At 71.8% G+C, this 12,655-nt stretch overlaps 2 protein-coding genes across 6 annotated transcripts in view; one reads left to right on the top strand and one right to left on the bottom strand.

Moving 5' to 3' along the window:
• The window catches only part of PBX4 (PBX homeobox 4), a 38,262-nt gene that overhangs the window by 20,038 nt on the left and 5,569 nt on the right, over positions 1-12,655 (top strand). Inside the window, exon 8 of one of the 4 annotated variants that reach the window (XM_051828227.2) lies at positions 5-320. The exons of the other annotated variants lie outside the window; for them this stretch is intronic. Within the exon in view, the coding sequence (XP_051684187.2) occupies positions 5-73 (69 nt within the window). The 3' untranslated portion in view covers positions 74-320. Of the gene's footprint in view, positions 1-4; positions 321-12,655 lie in introns of those variants that run through there. 4 annotated transcript variants of the gene reach the window in all.
• Positions 6,332-12,631, bottom strand: CILP2 (cartilage intermediate layer protein 2). Of its 2 annotated transcripts, XM_051828207.2 has the most exons (9): positions 12,223-12,631; positions 11,591-11,671; positions 11,113-11,385; positions 10,668-10,823; positions 9,676-9,933; positions 9,469-9,577; positions 9,206-9,363; positions 7,427-9,011; positions 6,332-6,986 (listed from the first exon to the last, which is right to left on the bottom strand). In XM_051828207.2, the coding sequence occupies exons 1-9, from the start codon at positions 12,284-12,286 to the stop codon at positions 6,467-6,469; spliced, it is 3,204 nt and encodes a 1,067-aa protein (XP_051684167.2). In that variant the 5' UTR covers positions 12,287-12,631; the 3' UTR covers positions 6,332-6,466. The 2 variants fall into 2 exon arrangements, with proteins under 2 accessions (XP_051684167.2, XP_051684166.2); XM_051828206.2 differs by having other exon boundaries at positions 6,332-9,011; positions 12,223-12,627.

Raw genomic sequence — 12,655 nt, 5'->3', positions numbered from 1 at the left:
GCAGGGCCGGGTCGGCAGGCAGGGGGCCGGCCCCCCGCCGTCAGCCACCTCCAGCGCTGGAGCCTCCATCTGAGTGTGGGGACCAGCAGGACAGGCCCCCCCCCCCCGGCCCCGTGAGTGTGCAGACGGCGACCTCAGAGGCCCAGGGCACTGGGAGGTGGCCCCTGTGCGCACCCGCCGGCCACGCCTGCCGGGTTGGGATGGGTGCGGGCCGGGCGTTTCCCCTGCTCGCTGGCTTCCAGCGGCGATGTCTATGGTCAGGCTGGACCCTCCTGTGCCGGGCCTTGGCACACGGGTTCCCATTAAAGTGGCTGACTTATCTCCTGGTCCGCTCGTGACAGATCCGTCTCAGGTGACAGCGGCCTCGGGGACGCCGGTGGTCTCTGGGGCTCCCCTCTGCAGGGCTCGGGGCCCGTCCTGAGCGAGGGATTCTGGGAGTGGCCCCGTGTTTCCTTGTCTTTCTTTGTGCTGTTTTGCTCTGTTGGGAATTTCGGGTCTGGTTCCAGTTGGAAGTCGATAAATGCCCCAAGCGTGCGCCCTGCCCGTCCTGCCCATCTCCCCCCTTTGGCACTCTCAGAGCGGCGTGCGTAGGGCCAGACGGTTGGGAGCACTCTGACCCCTGTCACTGTGGCCTCCGCCCCAGCTCAGCCCAGCTGGGTGCCCTGTGGCTTCAGCCCCTCGGGGCAGGGAGGTGGCTGGGCTGATGGGGCGCCTGGCCGGGGCCTGCAGGGGGTGCAGACGAGGGGCTTGGCTCTGCCTCTGGTCTCCCAGACTGGGACTCGGGCCGCCGGCCAGGCCAGGCCAGGGCCTGGGGCAGCGGGTGGTCCGGGGGCCTCGCAGGTGGCGCCCTGCGGTTTCTGAGAGCAAGAAGAGTTCAAAGGCAGGCAGGAGACGGGGCCGGGGGGGCCGTTCAGTGCAGCAGTCGAGATACCGCTTGGGGCTGGGCTTTGTGGCACATGGGTTAAACCATGGCCTGGGACCCTGCATCCCATGTCAGAGGGCCTGCGTTTGCGTCCCAGCTCAGCTCCCTGCTCAGGGGCACCTGGAGGGCAGCAGGTGAGGGCTCACGTCCCTGGGCCCCTGCCACCCACGCGGGAGACCCAGACGGAGCTCCCGGCTCCTCAGCTGTGGCCTGGCCCAGCCCCGGCTGCTGCGGGCCTTTGGGGAGTGAGCGGGCAGACGGAAGGCCCTTGCCTCTCCGTCAGAGCCAGTTAGGGAGCCCGGAAGCGACGCCACTGGGCAGTCAGACACCACAGCAAGTTGGGGGACAGCTGGAGGGGGGAGCTAGTGCTGTTCTCATGCGCCTCCCTAAACCGGACAGTTGGGGAAACTGAGGCACAAGGCAGGCACCTCGCCAGCACTGGACTCCCCGCACCCCTGGGGCCCTCGCAGACGTCCCGGTCACAGCAGGAACAGCTGGTGGCAGCCGACAGCCCCGGGTGAGGCTGGACATCCCCCAGGGGCCCCACGTCCCTGCCCCTTCCCCAAGGGCCTGCAGGAGGCGCTCTCACAGCACGCATGCTTGTGTCTGGCCCTGCCGCCCCGCCCTCCTCGTCCTGTTCCCTCCCGCCCTCCAGGTCTGTCTGTGAGGGCGTCTCCCTTGCCGCCCACCCGCGTTCCACGTCCCATACTGGCCGGAAGCCGCGAGCGAGAGAACCCGCCGGCCACGTGGCTCAGCCCACCTAGGCCCCGCCCCTCAGCTGGCCCCACCCTCTCTCTGGGACCTCAGCCCCGTCCCTCCTTCTCAGCCTCCTGCCTCCACCTGGCCCCGCCTCTCGTCTGGCCCCGCCCCTCACCGTGAACAACTCCCCGTGCACCTGCTGCTTCAGTCATTCTGGAAAGGGGAGCTGTCCAGGCCCAAGTTAGGGATGCAGCGGCAGTTTCAAGGTCCTCCCCTTAGACAGTTTCAAGGTAGAAGTTTCTAGAGCCCCTCCATGAGTGCCTGGTGAGGTCCGTGCCCAGTCTAGCGATTCCAGGGGGCGCTTGAAGGCCCAGCCCACCAGAGCCCTGGAGAAAGCTGGGAGGCCCCCAGACCCTGGCGAGGAAGTGGAGCCTGACCCAGGCCTTGGGGGTCGGAACCCAACACCAGGGCAAAGGCCGCGGGGGCGGGGGGAGGGAGGGGCTGCGGCTGCCTGGAGCACCCCGCGCATCACTGAGGGTGACAACTGGAGACCAGAGGTCACGTCGGGTTAGCCCTCCGGTCGGGGGGGGGGGGAATCTGGCCTGAGCTGGTTTTGGGGCTTAGTGGTTTCCATGGTGACCTGGCGGGGGCCGTGCCCAGGGAACAGGACTGAGGGACTTGGGGAGCAACCAGCCTGCAGTTCCCGCGGTGGCCACCAGGGGCCGCCGCCGTCAGGAGAACGAGGTTCCCTGGGTCCCTGCGGTGGCCTGGGGGGGGGGGGTTCCTCATCGGCAAAACGGGGCCTTCGCGGGACCAGCCTCACTGGGAGGGGTCGGTGAGGAGATGCATACAGTAGGTGCTCAATGCGTGTTGAACCCTCCTGCCGCGCCTGCAGCTCAGGGCTGGAGCAGATGGGGATCCCTGACCCACAGCTGCCAGGCTAGGAGCTCATTTTGCAGCGGGGCACTTGGTCCCAGGTGGCCTGAGGGGACCGGGCCCTGGGGGATGCAGGGGGCTCCCCGCTCAGCTGCCCCGGCCTCCCCTCCCCGTGGCCACGGGAGTTAGGGCCTCCTGGGGGGACCAGGCCCGGCCACAGGCCCCTGGCTCCTGGAGGGGGTGAGCTCCCCATCGCCAGGGGCGTGCACGCAGACCAGGGGCCTTCCACAGAGTCGTGCCAGGGGGCCTGACCCCAAGCACACACAGGGAGGTGAGTCACAGCCTGACCAGGGCTGAGGGCGGCCCGGCGCGGTGGCCGTGTCCCAGGGGAGGCATTCCTGCGTGCCAGGCCGCTGCCACCCTGTGAAACGTAAGCTGGGCCTGGCCCCGTGGGCTGCGTGTTTTTCCAGTGGCTTCTTCAGCCACGGCCTGACCACAACCAGATTCCACTGGGGCGGCCATCTCCAAGTGTTTGTGCTGCTGGGCCAGGCGGTAGGCAGAGGCCGAGGCCAGGGTCCACCCCCCGTCCCCCCCCGCCGCCAGACCTGCAGGCAGACATCCGTCTGCCTGGGTCCCCGCCCCCATCAAAGCCCCTCGCAGACACGGACGGGGCGGGGGGAGGGGAGGCCTGGCCGGAACCGTCTCCAGGCTGGCTTATTGGAGCTTTAGTGTTCTGGCCGGAGACCCGAGCGTGTGCTTGTGACCGGGTCAGCGGCCACGGCTGCAGGTCAGCGTCCCCGCGGCGCGTAAACAGCCCTGCCTCCCTCTCGACCTCCGTGTCCGCAGTGTGGCGCGGGGGTCGCCAGAGCTCGCCAGCAGGTGCCTGCAACACCCGAGCCCGCCTGGGCCTCCTGGCTGCGTCTGGCGATGCCCGGCTCCGATCCAGGTCCCCGAGTTGGGGTCCGTCTCAAGCAAACCCTAGAAACCCAGGCTCAAGGCTTCAGGACATCCGAGGCTGCCCCGGCGGACTTCTGTCCACCCTGCCAAGCCCCTGCCTCCTCCAGGAAGCCTTCCCTGAGCCCCGCTCCCAGAGGCCCCGGCCCCCTGACTCCGACCCCACACACTGAGCGGCCGGCCCCCAGTCCTGGGACTGCTGGTGCGTGACTGAGCACCTACGTGGCCACAGATGCGCATGTAGCCACCCCGTGGGCGTGTGTGTGTCTCCTCCTCCCAGCGCCTGGCCCTGGGACAGGCAGCCCCGCCAGCTCCCCACAGACAAGCGGCGTCTTTACGAGGCCGGCAGAGCGGCAGGAGCCGGGCCCTTGACCAAGAGTCCCTGCCGGGCGGGAGCCCCCGTCCCCGCCCCCGCCCGGCCTGCTGGCGCTGTGCTGAGCGCTCCACCAGGCAAACTCTGGCTCCAGCTGGGGCGAGGGGGGAGCGAGGCGCAGGGAAGGGCTGAGTCCTGCCAGGCCCCCCCCCCCCCGCCTCCCCGCCAGGCGGCCCGGGGACATACCTGAGGTTTGGCACCCCCTGGGGCTGCGTCAGCAGGAAAGGGATCAGGATTCCGAACCGCCCTGGAAAATGGGCCGGGACTCCGGAGACCCCGGCCCCAGCTCCCCCAGGCCTGTGTGTGCCCACCTGTGGCCAGGTGTGCTTGGTGGGGCTGAAGCAGGGCAGGGCACAGGGGGCTGGAATTGGCCTTGACCCAGGTCTTCTGGGGTCCAGGGCGTCCCGATGTGCGGGGCAGCTGTGGAGGGACCAAGGGGACCCTGCACACAGGCGCTCACAGGTGCACCTGGCCGCCGCGCTGGGCGTCTGTCTACCTGGGCAGCCGTGAGGGGTGGGGTGGCGTCCGGCGTGTGCGGGTGTCACTGCCCGTGTGTCTGTGCTGAGGGGGCCAAGAGGTGGCCGGACAGTGTGGGACTGCGGGTTGGGTGACGGGCGTGTCTGGGTCTGCCACACAGCTCCTGGGCCCGCCGTGCCGTGACCCTGAGTTTGCCTCCAAGTATCAGCACCTGTGGTACCCCAAGTTCCAGGGGGTCTCCCCACTCCTGCCTGCCCAGACGCCACCCCCAGGGCCAGGCTGCGGGGCGTCAGCATCCCCCTGGCCTGCTGTCTCCCTGCTGCTGCCTGCCTCAGTTTCCACCGCCTCACGGAGGCCACGCCCCCACCCCTGCACCCCCGGCTGGCTGCAGGCTCTGGGGTCTGATGAGCGAGACAGACGGGGCCGGGGAAGTGGCGGCGGCCGTGCCAGGCCCACGAGGCCCCGCCGGAGGCGCCAGGGATGTTCAGCCAGGACAGGAGGCGGCCGGGGGCGCGGGGGAGGAGCCGCGCTGAGCTGCCTCCCCGCTGGACCCCACCGTGGGGGGAGCAGACCCCATTTCCATTAACGCAAGGCTTTCCAACAAGCGGAGAGAGAGAGACTAACCCTCCAGCTCCTGCCGCGGAGCCTTCCGTGGCTCCCCAGGGCCCGCTCACCTGCCCCACGCGTCTCCCTCCTGGGGCTTCCGCCTGGAATGCCCTTCCTGCCTCACCCACTTGGAAGACTCCTACGCGTCCTGCAAAACCTGGCGCCTTGGCCCCCTCTCTCCCCTGCAGCACAGTGCCCCTGCTCAGCTGGCAAAGGGGGCCGAGGGTTACGCCCCCTCAGCCCAGGGCCGTAGATAACGACATCAGACGCCCCTCAAGTGGGGATGGGGGTGGGGGGCGTGCGTCCGGTCGGCGCTCAGTGTGCGTGCGGGTACCTTCTTTCTCTGGGGTCCTGTGGCTTTAAGAGTGTTGCTGGAGGCATTTTCCCGTTCTGCTCCCCACGGTGCTGTTAGGCATTTTAAGAGCCCCTGGTTCTAAAATTATAAAAGCCTGCAGCGCCGTGGGCAGGCCCCGGGGCTTCCTGTGCCCTGAGCTGACCCCGGGGCGGCCAGAGCAGGGTCTCCCGCTCCCCCACCAGGCCCGAGGGGGCGAGCGATGCTTCTTCCAGGAGGTGAACAGCCTGTGTTCCAGGAGGGAGGGGCAGGGCCCCCGGCTCCGAGGCCAGAGTTGGCAGTGGGCTAGGGAGGAGCCAGGGCTCGGGGGCCCGTGCCTGGAACAGCCTCCCTGGCCGCCTTCCCCGGCCCAGCCTCAGTGCTGGCGAAGGGGGCTTCAGGGACCCCACCCCCGCACCGCCCGGGGGAAGGGGCCCGGGGCCAGGCCTGGCAGCAGGCGAGGCCCCAACACTTTCTCAATGAAAGGTATTTGGCCTGGGGATCCTGACACCTCGTCACACTGGGCCTGCAGGCCATGGCAGCCACTGGGGGGAGGTGCCCCTGTTCCCTCAGGACCCCCCCAAGGCAGCCCCAAGCAGAGCTGGGGTGGGGCGGAGAGGCAGCCCCAGCTCCCCCAGTCTCCGCCCAGCTTCAGAGACCAAGGCCTTTCCCGCTCCCTCCAGGCCCAAGTCCACCCTGAGGAGGCTCGTGGACGTGCCCCGGGGGTGGGGAGGCCCAGAGGACCCCCTCGCAGGAGGCGGAGCCCTGACTGTGGCCCGGGGCCCTGGCCTTGGGCAGCCTGCTCACCACATGGCCCAGGCGTGGCTGCCGTGGCCCCGTTGAGGAAGTCCAAGTTCACAGCCGCCTGCACTCCCCCACCGGGGCCCCACCCTGCCCACTGCAGAGTCCCGGGCACAAGGCCAGCGGCCGGCGGCTGGAGAGGCCGCGCCAGGCCGCGGAGCAGCCGCTGCCGAGTCCCGCGGTTTTGGCCGCTCACGCGTGTCGGCACGTTGGTGTCGTGGACACGTGGCGAGGGCCCCACACCTGCTCCAGGTATCCCCGTCCCCAGGCGCCGCGATCTGACACCACAGTCTGAAATAACGAAGCGTTTTTTTAATGACGTCCCCGAGCAGCCGCCCCCGCCCCCCCCCAACAACCTCCCCAGCCCCAGGGCCTCCCCCAGTGGACCCCCTCCCTCGCTTTCACGGGGCCCAGCCTTGATGCCCCCTCACACCCCCCAGCCAGGCTTTGTTTCAATAAATAACCCCAAGATTACTTCTGCTGGGGCAGGGGCCCCAAGGGCAGGACGTGGGAGGTCAGGGTGAGGCTGCAGCCACACTTCGGGGTGCGCCGCACTCTGGGCAGGGGAAGGGTGCGCGCGCTGCACTCTGGGCAGGGGGAGGGCGCGCAGAGGGGGTCGACTAGGCGGGGACTTGGCTGGGGTCACTGCCGGGCCCTGCCCCTGCGGGTGCGGAGGGGCCCCAGGGCTCGCGACTGGGCCTGGCCCATCTCCCGCCGGATGTCGCCCAGCACGGCCGCCGGCGACTCCAGCAGCCTCTGAAAGAGGTTGTGCCGGCCGGCCGCCGGCTCCTGACACTGGAAGGTGACCGCCGTGCCCGCGTCGGCCTTCATCTCCCGGGAGACGCCGTCGGAGGAGCCGTCGAAGCAGCGGCCGATGGCGATCTCCTTGGCCAGCCGCGGGCTCTGGTCGGTGACTGTGTAGACGCCGTAGTTGTGGCCGAGCGGGTCTAGAGGGGCCAGCATGGCAAAGGTGGCCGGGTCATCGGTCGGCACGGGGGGCGGGTGCCGGGCCAGGTAGTCCTTTAGGAGCCCGTTGACGGCCACCCTGTGGCAGCTGCCCTGGGGCATGATGGTCACGAGGGTCCTGTCCACCTGCTGCTGGTCAAACAGCATCCCGCCGCACTTGAACTCCACGCAGGCGGCCGAGGTGCCGGGGCGCTGGGGGTCGCGCACGCTGCGCGCGTCCCGCAGCCCGTACAGCTGGCCCTGCGTGCGCGGGTGGCTGCCGCCCGCGTTGTGGGAGCGCACCGTGTACTCCTGGGGGCCCCGGATCTGCACCTTGAGGAAGCAGGCCCGGAACTCCTGGGGGTTGGGCCACCAGGCGAGGAGGTCGCCGGTCCAGGAGGCGGGCGCGGCCTCGCGGAAGGGCACCACGTTGTACTCGTACCTGTCCGTCTCGACGCGCGCAAAGCGGAAGTGGCTGGCGGTCGTGGGGGCGTCCTGGCACTCCCGCAGGCTGCGCCACGGGTACACGGGGCCGTTGGCCTCGGACGGCTCGCCCGGCCTGGGTTTGGCGAGGTTGATGCGGAAGCCATTGCGCTTGAACGCCGGGTCGTCGTGGTCGGTGCGCCGGTAGCCCAGCCTGTCCAGGTAGGGCTGCGCCACGCCCACGGCGCCCGCGTCCGGCTGGGGCCGGGAGGGGGCCGGCTCCAGCTCCTCGCCGCCCAGCGTGGCCGTGACCAGCGCCGTGTAGGCGTCGGGCTGCTCGGCGTCGCAGAAGGCGGGGAGGCAGGCGCCGTTGGGGCCGGTGACGGCGCTGTCGAAGCGGCCCCAGGTGCGGGGGTTGGCCGAGAAGCCCGGCGCCGGCTCGAGGTTGACCAGCGTGACCACCACGCCCTCCACCTGCTCGTTGGGGGCGAACTTGTCGCTGAGGTAGGCGCGCACCTTCACGAAGCAGCGGCGGCGCTCGGGCACGTCCAGGTTGAAGAGGCGCCGCTCGCGGATCTCCGTGTTGCCCACCAGGAAGACGCGCTCCTCGCGGCGTGCGCGGCCGCCGCCCGGGGCCCCCTCGCGCCGGAAGCCGCCCTCCTCCTCCCACAGGCCGGTCCCCGGGTTCAGCGACCAGAGCTTGAGGGCCTCCACGTGGCCGGCCATGCGGATCTGGTCGGCGGCCACCCGCACGGCCACGGGGCCCGCGTGCAGCTGCTCGGCCGAGCCGGGCGCGCGGAGGTCCACGGAGAACATTCCGTAGGTGCGCAGCGGCGCCAGCTCGCCGTCGCCGTCCACGAAGCGCAGGTCGCTGGGGGCCGTGTCCGCGGAGCCGAGGTCTCGGGGGTCCACGAACGTCACGCGGGCCTCCACGGGCCCCGCGTAGGGGCTGCCGTCGGCTCGGCGGAAGGCCCCGGGCGGCAGCACTAGCTCGCCCAAGGGGCCCGCCGCCTCCAGCTCCCCCAGGGGGATCCTGTGGCTCCGGCCGGCCTCCAGGATGACCGGGGCTCGCTTCCGCATGGCCTTGACCTCGTGGTACACGCCGGCCCCCCGGGGGTCGAAAGGCAGCACCCGGACAGCATCCACGAACTCGCCGCTGGGGTCCACGAACGTCACCACCAGCCGCTCGCTGGCTGGGGGCACCTCGATGGTGAAGTCGCCCTGGTAGGAGGTGAAGCCGACGGGCTCGGGGCCCACCAGGATGCGGGCAAAGTGCAGGGGCTCCCCCGAGTCGGCGGCCACCACGCGGCCCCGCACCAGCCCACGGGGGGCCAGGCACTTGCGGCAGCCGCACTCGGCCACCACCTTGACCGGGAGCAGGGAGCCCGAGCAGCGGACCTCCCGCTTCTCCAGGCGCTGCACCGAGCAGCAGCGGGCAGGGCTGTCCCCACACCGGGCCCCCGAGCCCGCCGTGCCGGGGCAGGGGGTGTCGGGGCAGTGGCCCACGTTCAGGTAGGCAGGGCCGCCGCCCGGCTGAGCGCAGTCATCCGGCAGCCTGATGAGGTGTTCCAGGGGCTGGGGGTCGCAGGCTGGCTGGCCCGGGGCTGGGGGACCAGAAGAGGGCCAGGTCAGGGCTCCGCTGCGGGGGGCGGGGGATGGGCTCAGCCTGAGCCCCAGCTTAGCACCCGTGGGTGGAGGCTGGGGTTGGACGCAGAAAGCAGTCTCTGGGACCCTGTGTGGGGGCGGGGCTTGGCTCGCGGTCAGGGCTGGCCCGGGAGGGGGCCCCCGCGTGGCTCACCCAGCACGGTGAGCTGGGCCGTGCCCGAGCGCACGGCGCCTGCCTCGTTCCACGCCTTGCAGTGGTAGCTGCCCGCCTGGTCCGGACGCAGGCCCCGCAGCTCCAGGTGGGAGCCGTACCTGTGCTGTCGCCTGTCCAGCAGGGTCCCATTGTGGAACCTGGGGGGTGAGCAGCACCGTGGGGACCCTGGGCGCGGGTTCCCCCCTCCCTCCCAGGCCAGCGCACTCTCCCCGGGCGTCTCTGAGGCGCCCGCGGGCACTCACCACGAGTATTTCTTGGGCGTAGGGGTCCCCGAGGCTTTGCAGCACAAGGTGACGTTTTGGCCCGCAGCCCGCACTCGGGACTCCGGGTGCTTCACCAGGTAGGGCTTCTCTGGGGGGCCGGGGGGGGGGGACAGGGGTCAGGGCCCTGCCCACGCCCCCACCACCTGCTCCCTCGGCTGCGTCGCACGTCCCCTAGAGTGTCCCTACCTAACTGGTGAAGGATGACGGTGACCACGGCCGAGACGGAGCTGTTGGCCTGGGCCTGGGCGGCGCCCGCGGAGAAGCCATCCATCTGGGCACTGACGTTGGTCCGGCTGCTGGCGCAGACCCCAGGCACCCGGAAGGCCCCTCGGGCATCGGTGGTCGCCACCACGTCAGGGTCATCTCGCAGGGAGACCCTGGCTCCCGGCAGCGGCCGGCTAGACGGGGTGAGCACTGAGCCCAGCAGGGTGTGGTCGGGGCACCCTGGGGGACGGGACACAGTGGGGCAGAGGCCTCCTGGGGAGGGGCTGTGCTCAAACGCAGAGGCAGCCACAGCCCCAAACTGCGGCCCTCAGGGGCTGGGGGACCCCTAGCGTGGAGGGGCCAAGCAGGCGGGGCGGGAGGGGGTGTCTGGGGAGTGAGGGAGGGGAGACCTGACGGGGGAGGGGAGCAGGAGCCGCCAAATGCCTGGCGAGGGCTCGGGGGCGCTGGGCGGGGGGCTGGGGCCACGGCCAGGACACCTCCCAGCGCTGCCAACGCTGCGGTTTGTCCATAAAACGGAAAATTCCACTGGTAACGTCGGGGCAGAGGCGCCAGGAGGGCAGAGCCCCCCCCACGGGCCACCGCGCCCCGCCCTGCGCAGGCCCCACGGGCACAGCTTCAGGTCAGGTCGCGTCCGCCGTGCCTGGGCCCCGGCGTCCCATCCGCCAGGGCATGGGCGAGCGCGTGTCGGCGTGGGCGTGGGCGCGGGTGTGGATGCGGGAGCCACGTGCTTGTGCGCTACTCCATACTCCACCCCCCCCCCCGCGCGCGGGGAGCGGCTTCCGCGGACGCCCGTGCGCGCACACGGGAGAGGCGCCGTCCTGGGTGTGGCCCCGTCCGCCTGCGCACGACCCCCGTGGCGGCCCCACGTGCGCGGCATCCTGCGCCAGGCTCCATCCTCCCCCGCGAGGCCCCGCCCACCGGGCGACGCCCCCGCGAGGCCCCGCCTCTCCTACCTGGGCACTGGGGCCGCACGCACTTCTGCGCCTCCAGGGGGCGCCCCGGACAGGCGCCGCCGGCGGGGCTTGGGCAGCTGCGGCGGCGCAAGCGACGGCCAGGCCCGCAGCTCCCTGAGCAGGGACCCCAAGGGCCCCACGCGCCCCACGCGGCCTCTGCGGGTGGCAGGAGGGTGGGTGGTCAGGCGGATCCGTCTGGATCCCTGGTGACAAAGCGGGGCCCCGGCCGGCGCTGCCCGGTGCGGCCCCTCCCGCCCCCAGGTAAGCTCCGTGAGGTCAGCCCGGCGCCTCCCCTCCCCGGGATGGAGCCATCGCAGATGGGCGAGGGGCGCTTCCGGCCGTGCCCCTGGGCCCCACCCTCCTCCCAGGCTCTCTCTGGCCCCTGCTCACCGCACTCTGCCCTCCCAGCACCCCCCGGGCCCCAACCACCTGCGCCCGCGCTCACCGAGCGGGCAGCGGAAGCGCACGTGGTAGTTGGAGCAGCGGCGGCCGCGCGGCTGCTCGCGGTTGAGGCACCAGAAGCCGCGCGCGGGGCTCAGGTGCACGCGCTCGCCCACGGCGGACGGCAGGGCCCAGTCGGTGGTGCGCGCCTCCAGCGCCAGCGGCCGCGGGCACACGCGCGTCGGCCCGTAGTAGAAGCGGATGGCGGCCAGGCTCTCGAAGTCGCCATCGCCTCCCGGGTGGTCCACGTTGAACCAGGACGTCCACTCGCTGGCCTCTGCGGGCAGCGCACGCGCTGGGAAACCGGGCCACGGCCTGCCGGGACCCCCGCCCCCCTGCGCTCTGTGGGGAGGGCCCTGCGTACCCGCGGGCCGCCCCCTGACCGGACGCTTGGGGTCCTCCCTTCCTGGAGCCGCGGGGTCCCCTCCTTCCGTGACCTCCCCACGCCCCGCCGCTGCTGACCCAGGCCCAGGCGGACTCACCTTCCCAGCCCTCCAGGGTGGGCGAGGGCTGGCCCTGCAGGCCCCAGGCGGGCCCCGGGGGCTCCTGGGTGGAGGCGGCATCTTTGGGAGGGGTGAGGAGTAGTGAAGGGAGCTGACGGGGGGGCCGCGGTGGCCGCCTCTCGGGCTCCGGTTGTCGCCGTTTTTGTGGGGAAAACGAGACCTGCGAGGCCAGAACTGAACTCCGGCTGGGGGTGGTGGTGGTGGCACGCCTCCTCCAGGAAGCCCTTCAGGCCTGCCCCAGGCTCCTGGGCTGACTCCGCTCGCCCAGCCAGGCCTCCCTTTCCGAGTGTTGAGCTGGCCAGCTGGAAGTCCCTCCCTCAGTCTACCTCCCATCCTTGCACTTGGGGCCTGAGCGGCTAGCGGTTAGTGCTGGGCTGCCCGCCGGGAGACCGCAGGGGCGGCCCGGACGTCGTCCAAGCCCCTTCCTGCCCCGACTCTCGGCGCTCTGTCCCGGGGCCATGCAGGTGGGGAGTGGCCCGGGCCCCTACTCTGCCCCCGAGGAGGGAGGGGCGCGGATGAGACCCTCGGCCCGCCGCACGCGGGACTGGAGCCCCCTCGTGCCCCCAGCCCACAGGCGACGGGGACCCAGGCATGCGCCGCGGGCGCCTCACCTCGGGCACTCGCCAGGTGCGCGGCTGCCACACCGAGGCAGAGCAGGGGCAGCAGGGGCGCCATCGCCGGCTCCGAGCGTCCCAGCGAGGGTCCGGGCTCCGCGGCGCGCCCGGGGCTGACTCGGCGGGGTCTGGCGGCCGCGGGGGACTGAGGGAGGGGGCGGGGCGCGCCGCAGGCCACGCCCCCGGCGCGGGAGCCGCCCCCCAACCCCTGGTCGCCCCCCTCGGTGCGTCCGGCTGTGCCTCCGCCCTCCAGCTGGCCCAGGCTTTCTAGTCGCCGGCGGGAGCGCCCGCCCCGTGCCCTCAGGTGGGCCCGCGGCGGCCGTGCGGGCTCCGGGCCGCCTGGAGCAGCCCCAACCCGCGTCCTCCTCGCTGGAGCCTCCCCGGGACAGCAGCGCCAAGTCCTCGCCCGACGGCACCCCGGGCCCCGACC

The sequence above is a fragment of the Oryctolagus cuniculus genome, chromosome 16 (genome assembly GCF_964237555.1).
Source record: "Oryctolagus cuniculus chromosome 16, mOryCun1.1, whole genome shotgun sequence".
In the NCBI taxonomy this organism is placed as follows: domain Eukaryota; kingdom Metazoa; phylum Chordata; class Mammalia; order Lagomorpha; family Leporidae; genus Oryctolagus; species Oryctolagus cuniculus.
The sequence above is the reverse complement of the archived record's forward strand: the minus strand, read 5'-3'. Positions and strand labels throughout refer to the sequence as shown.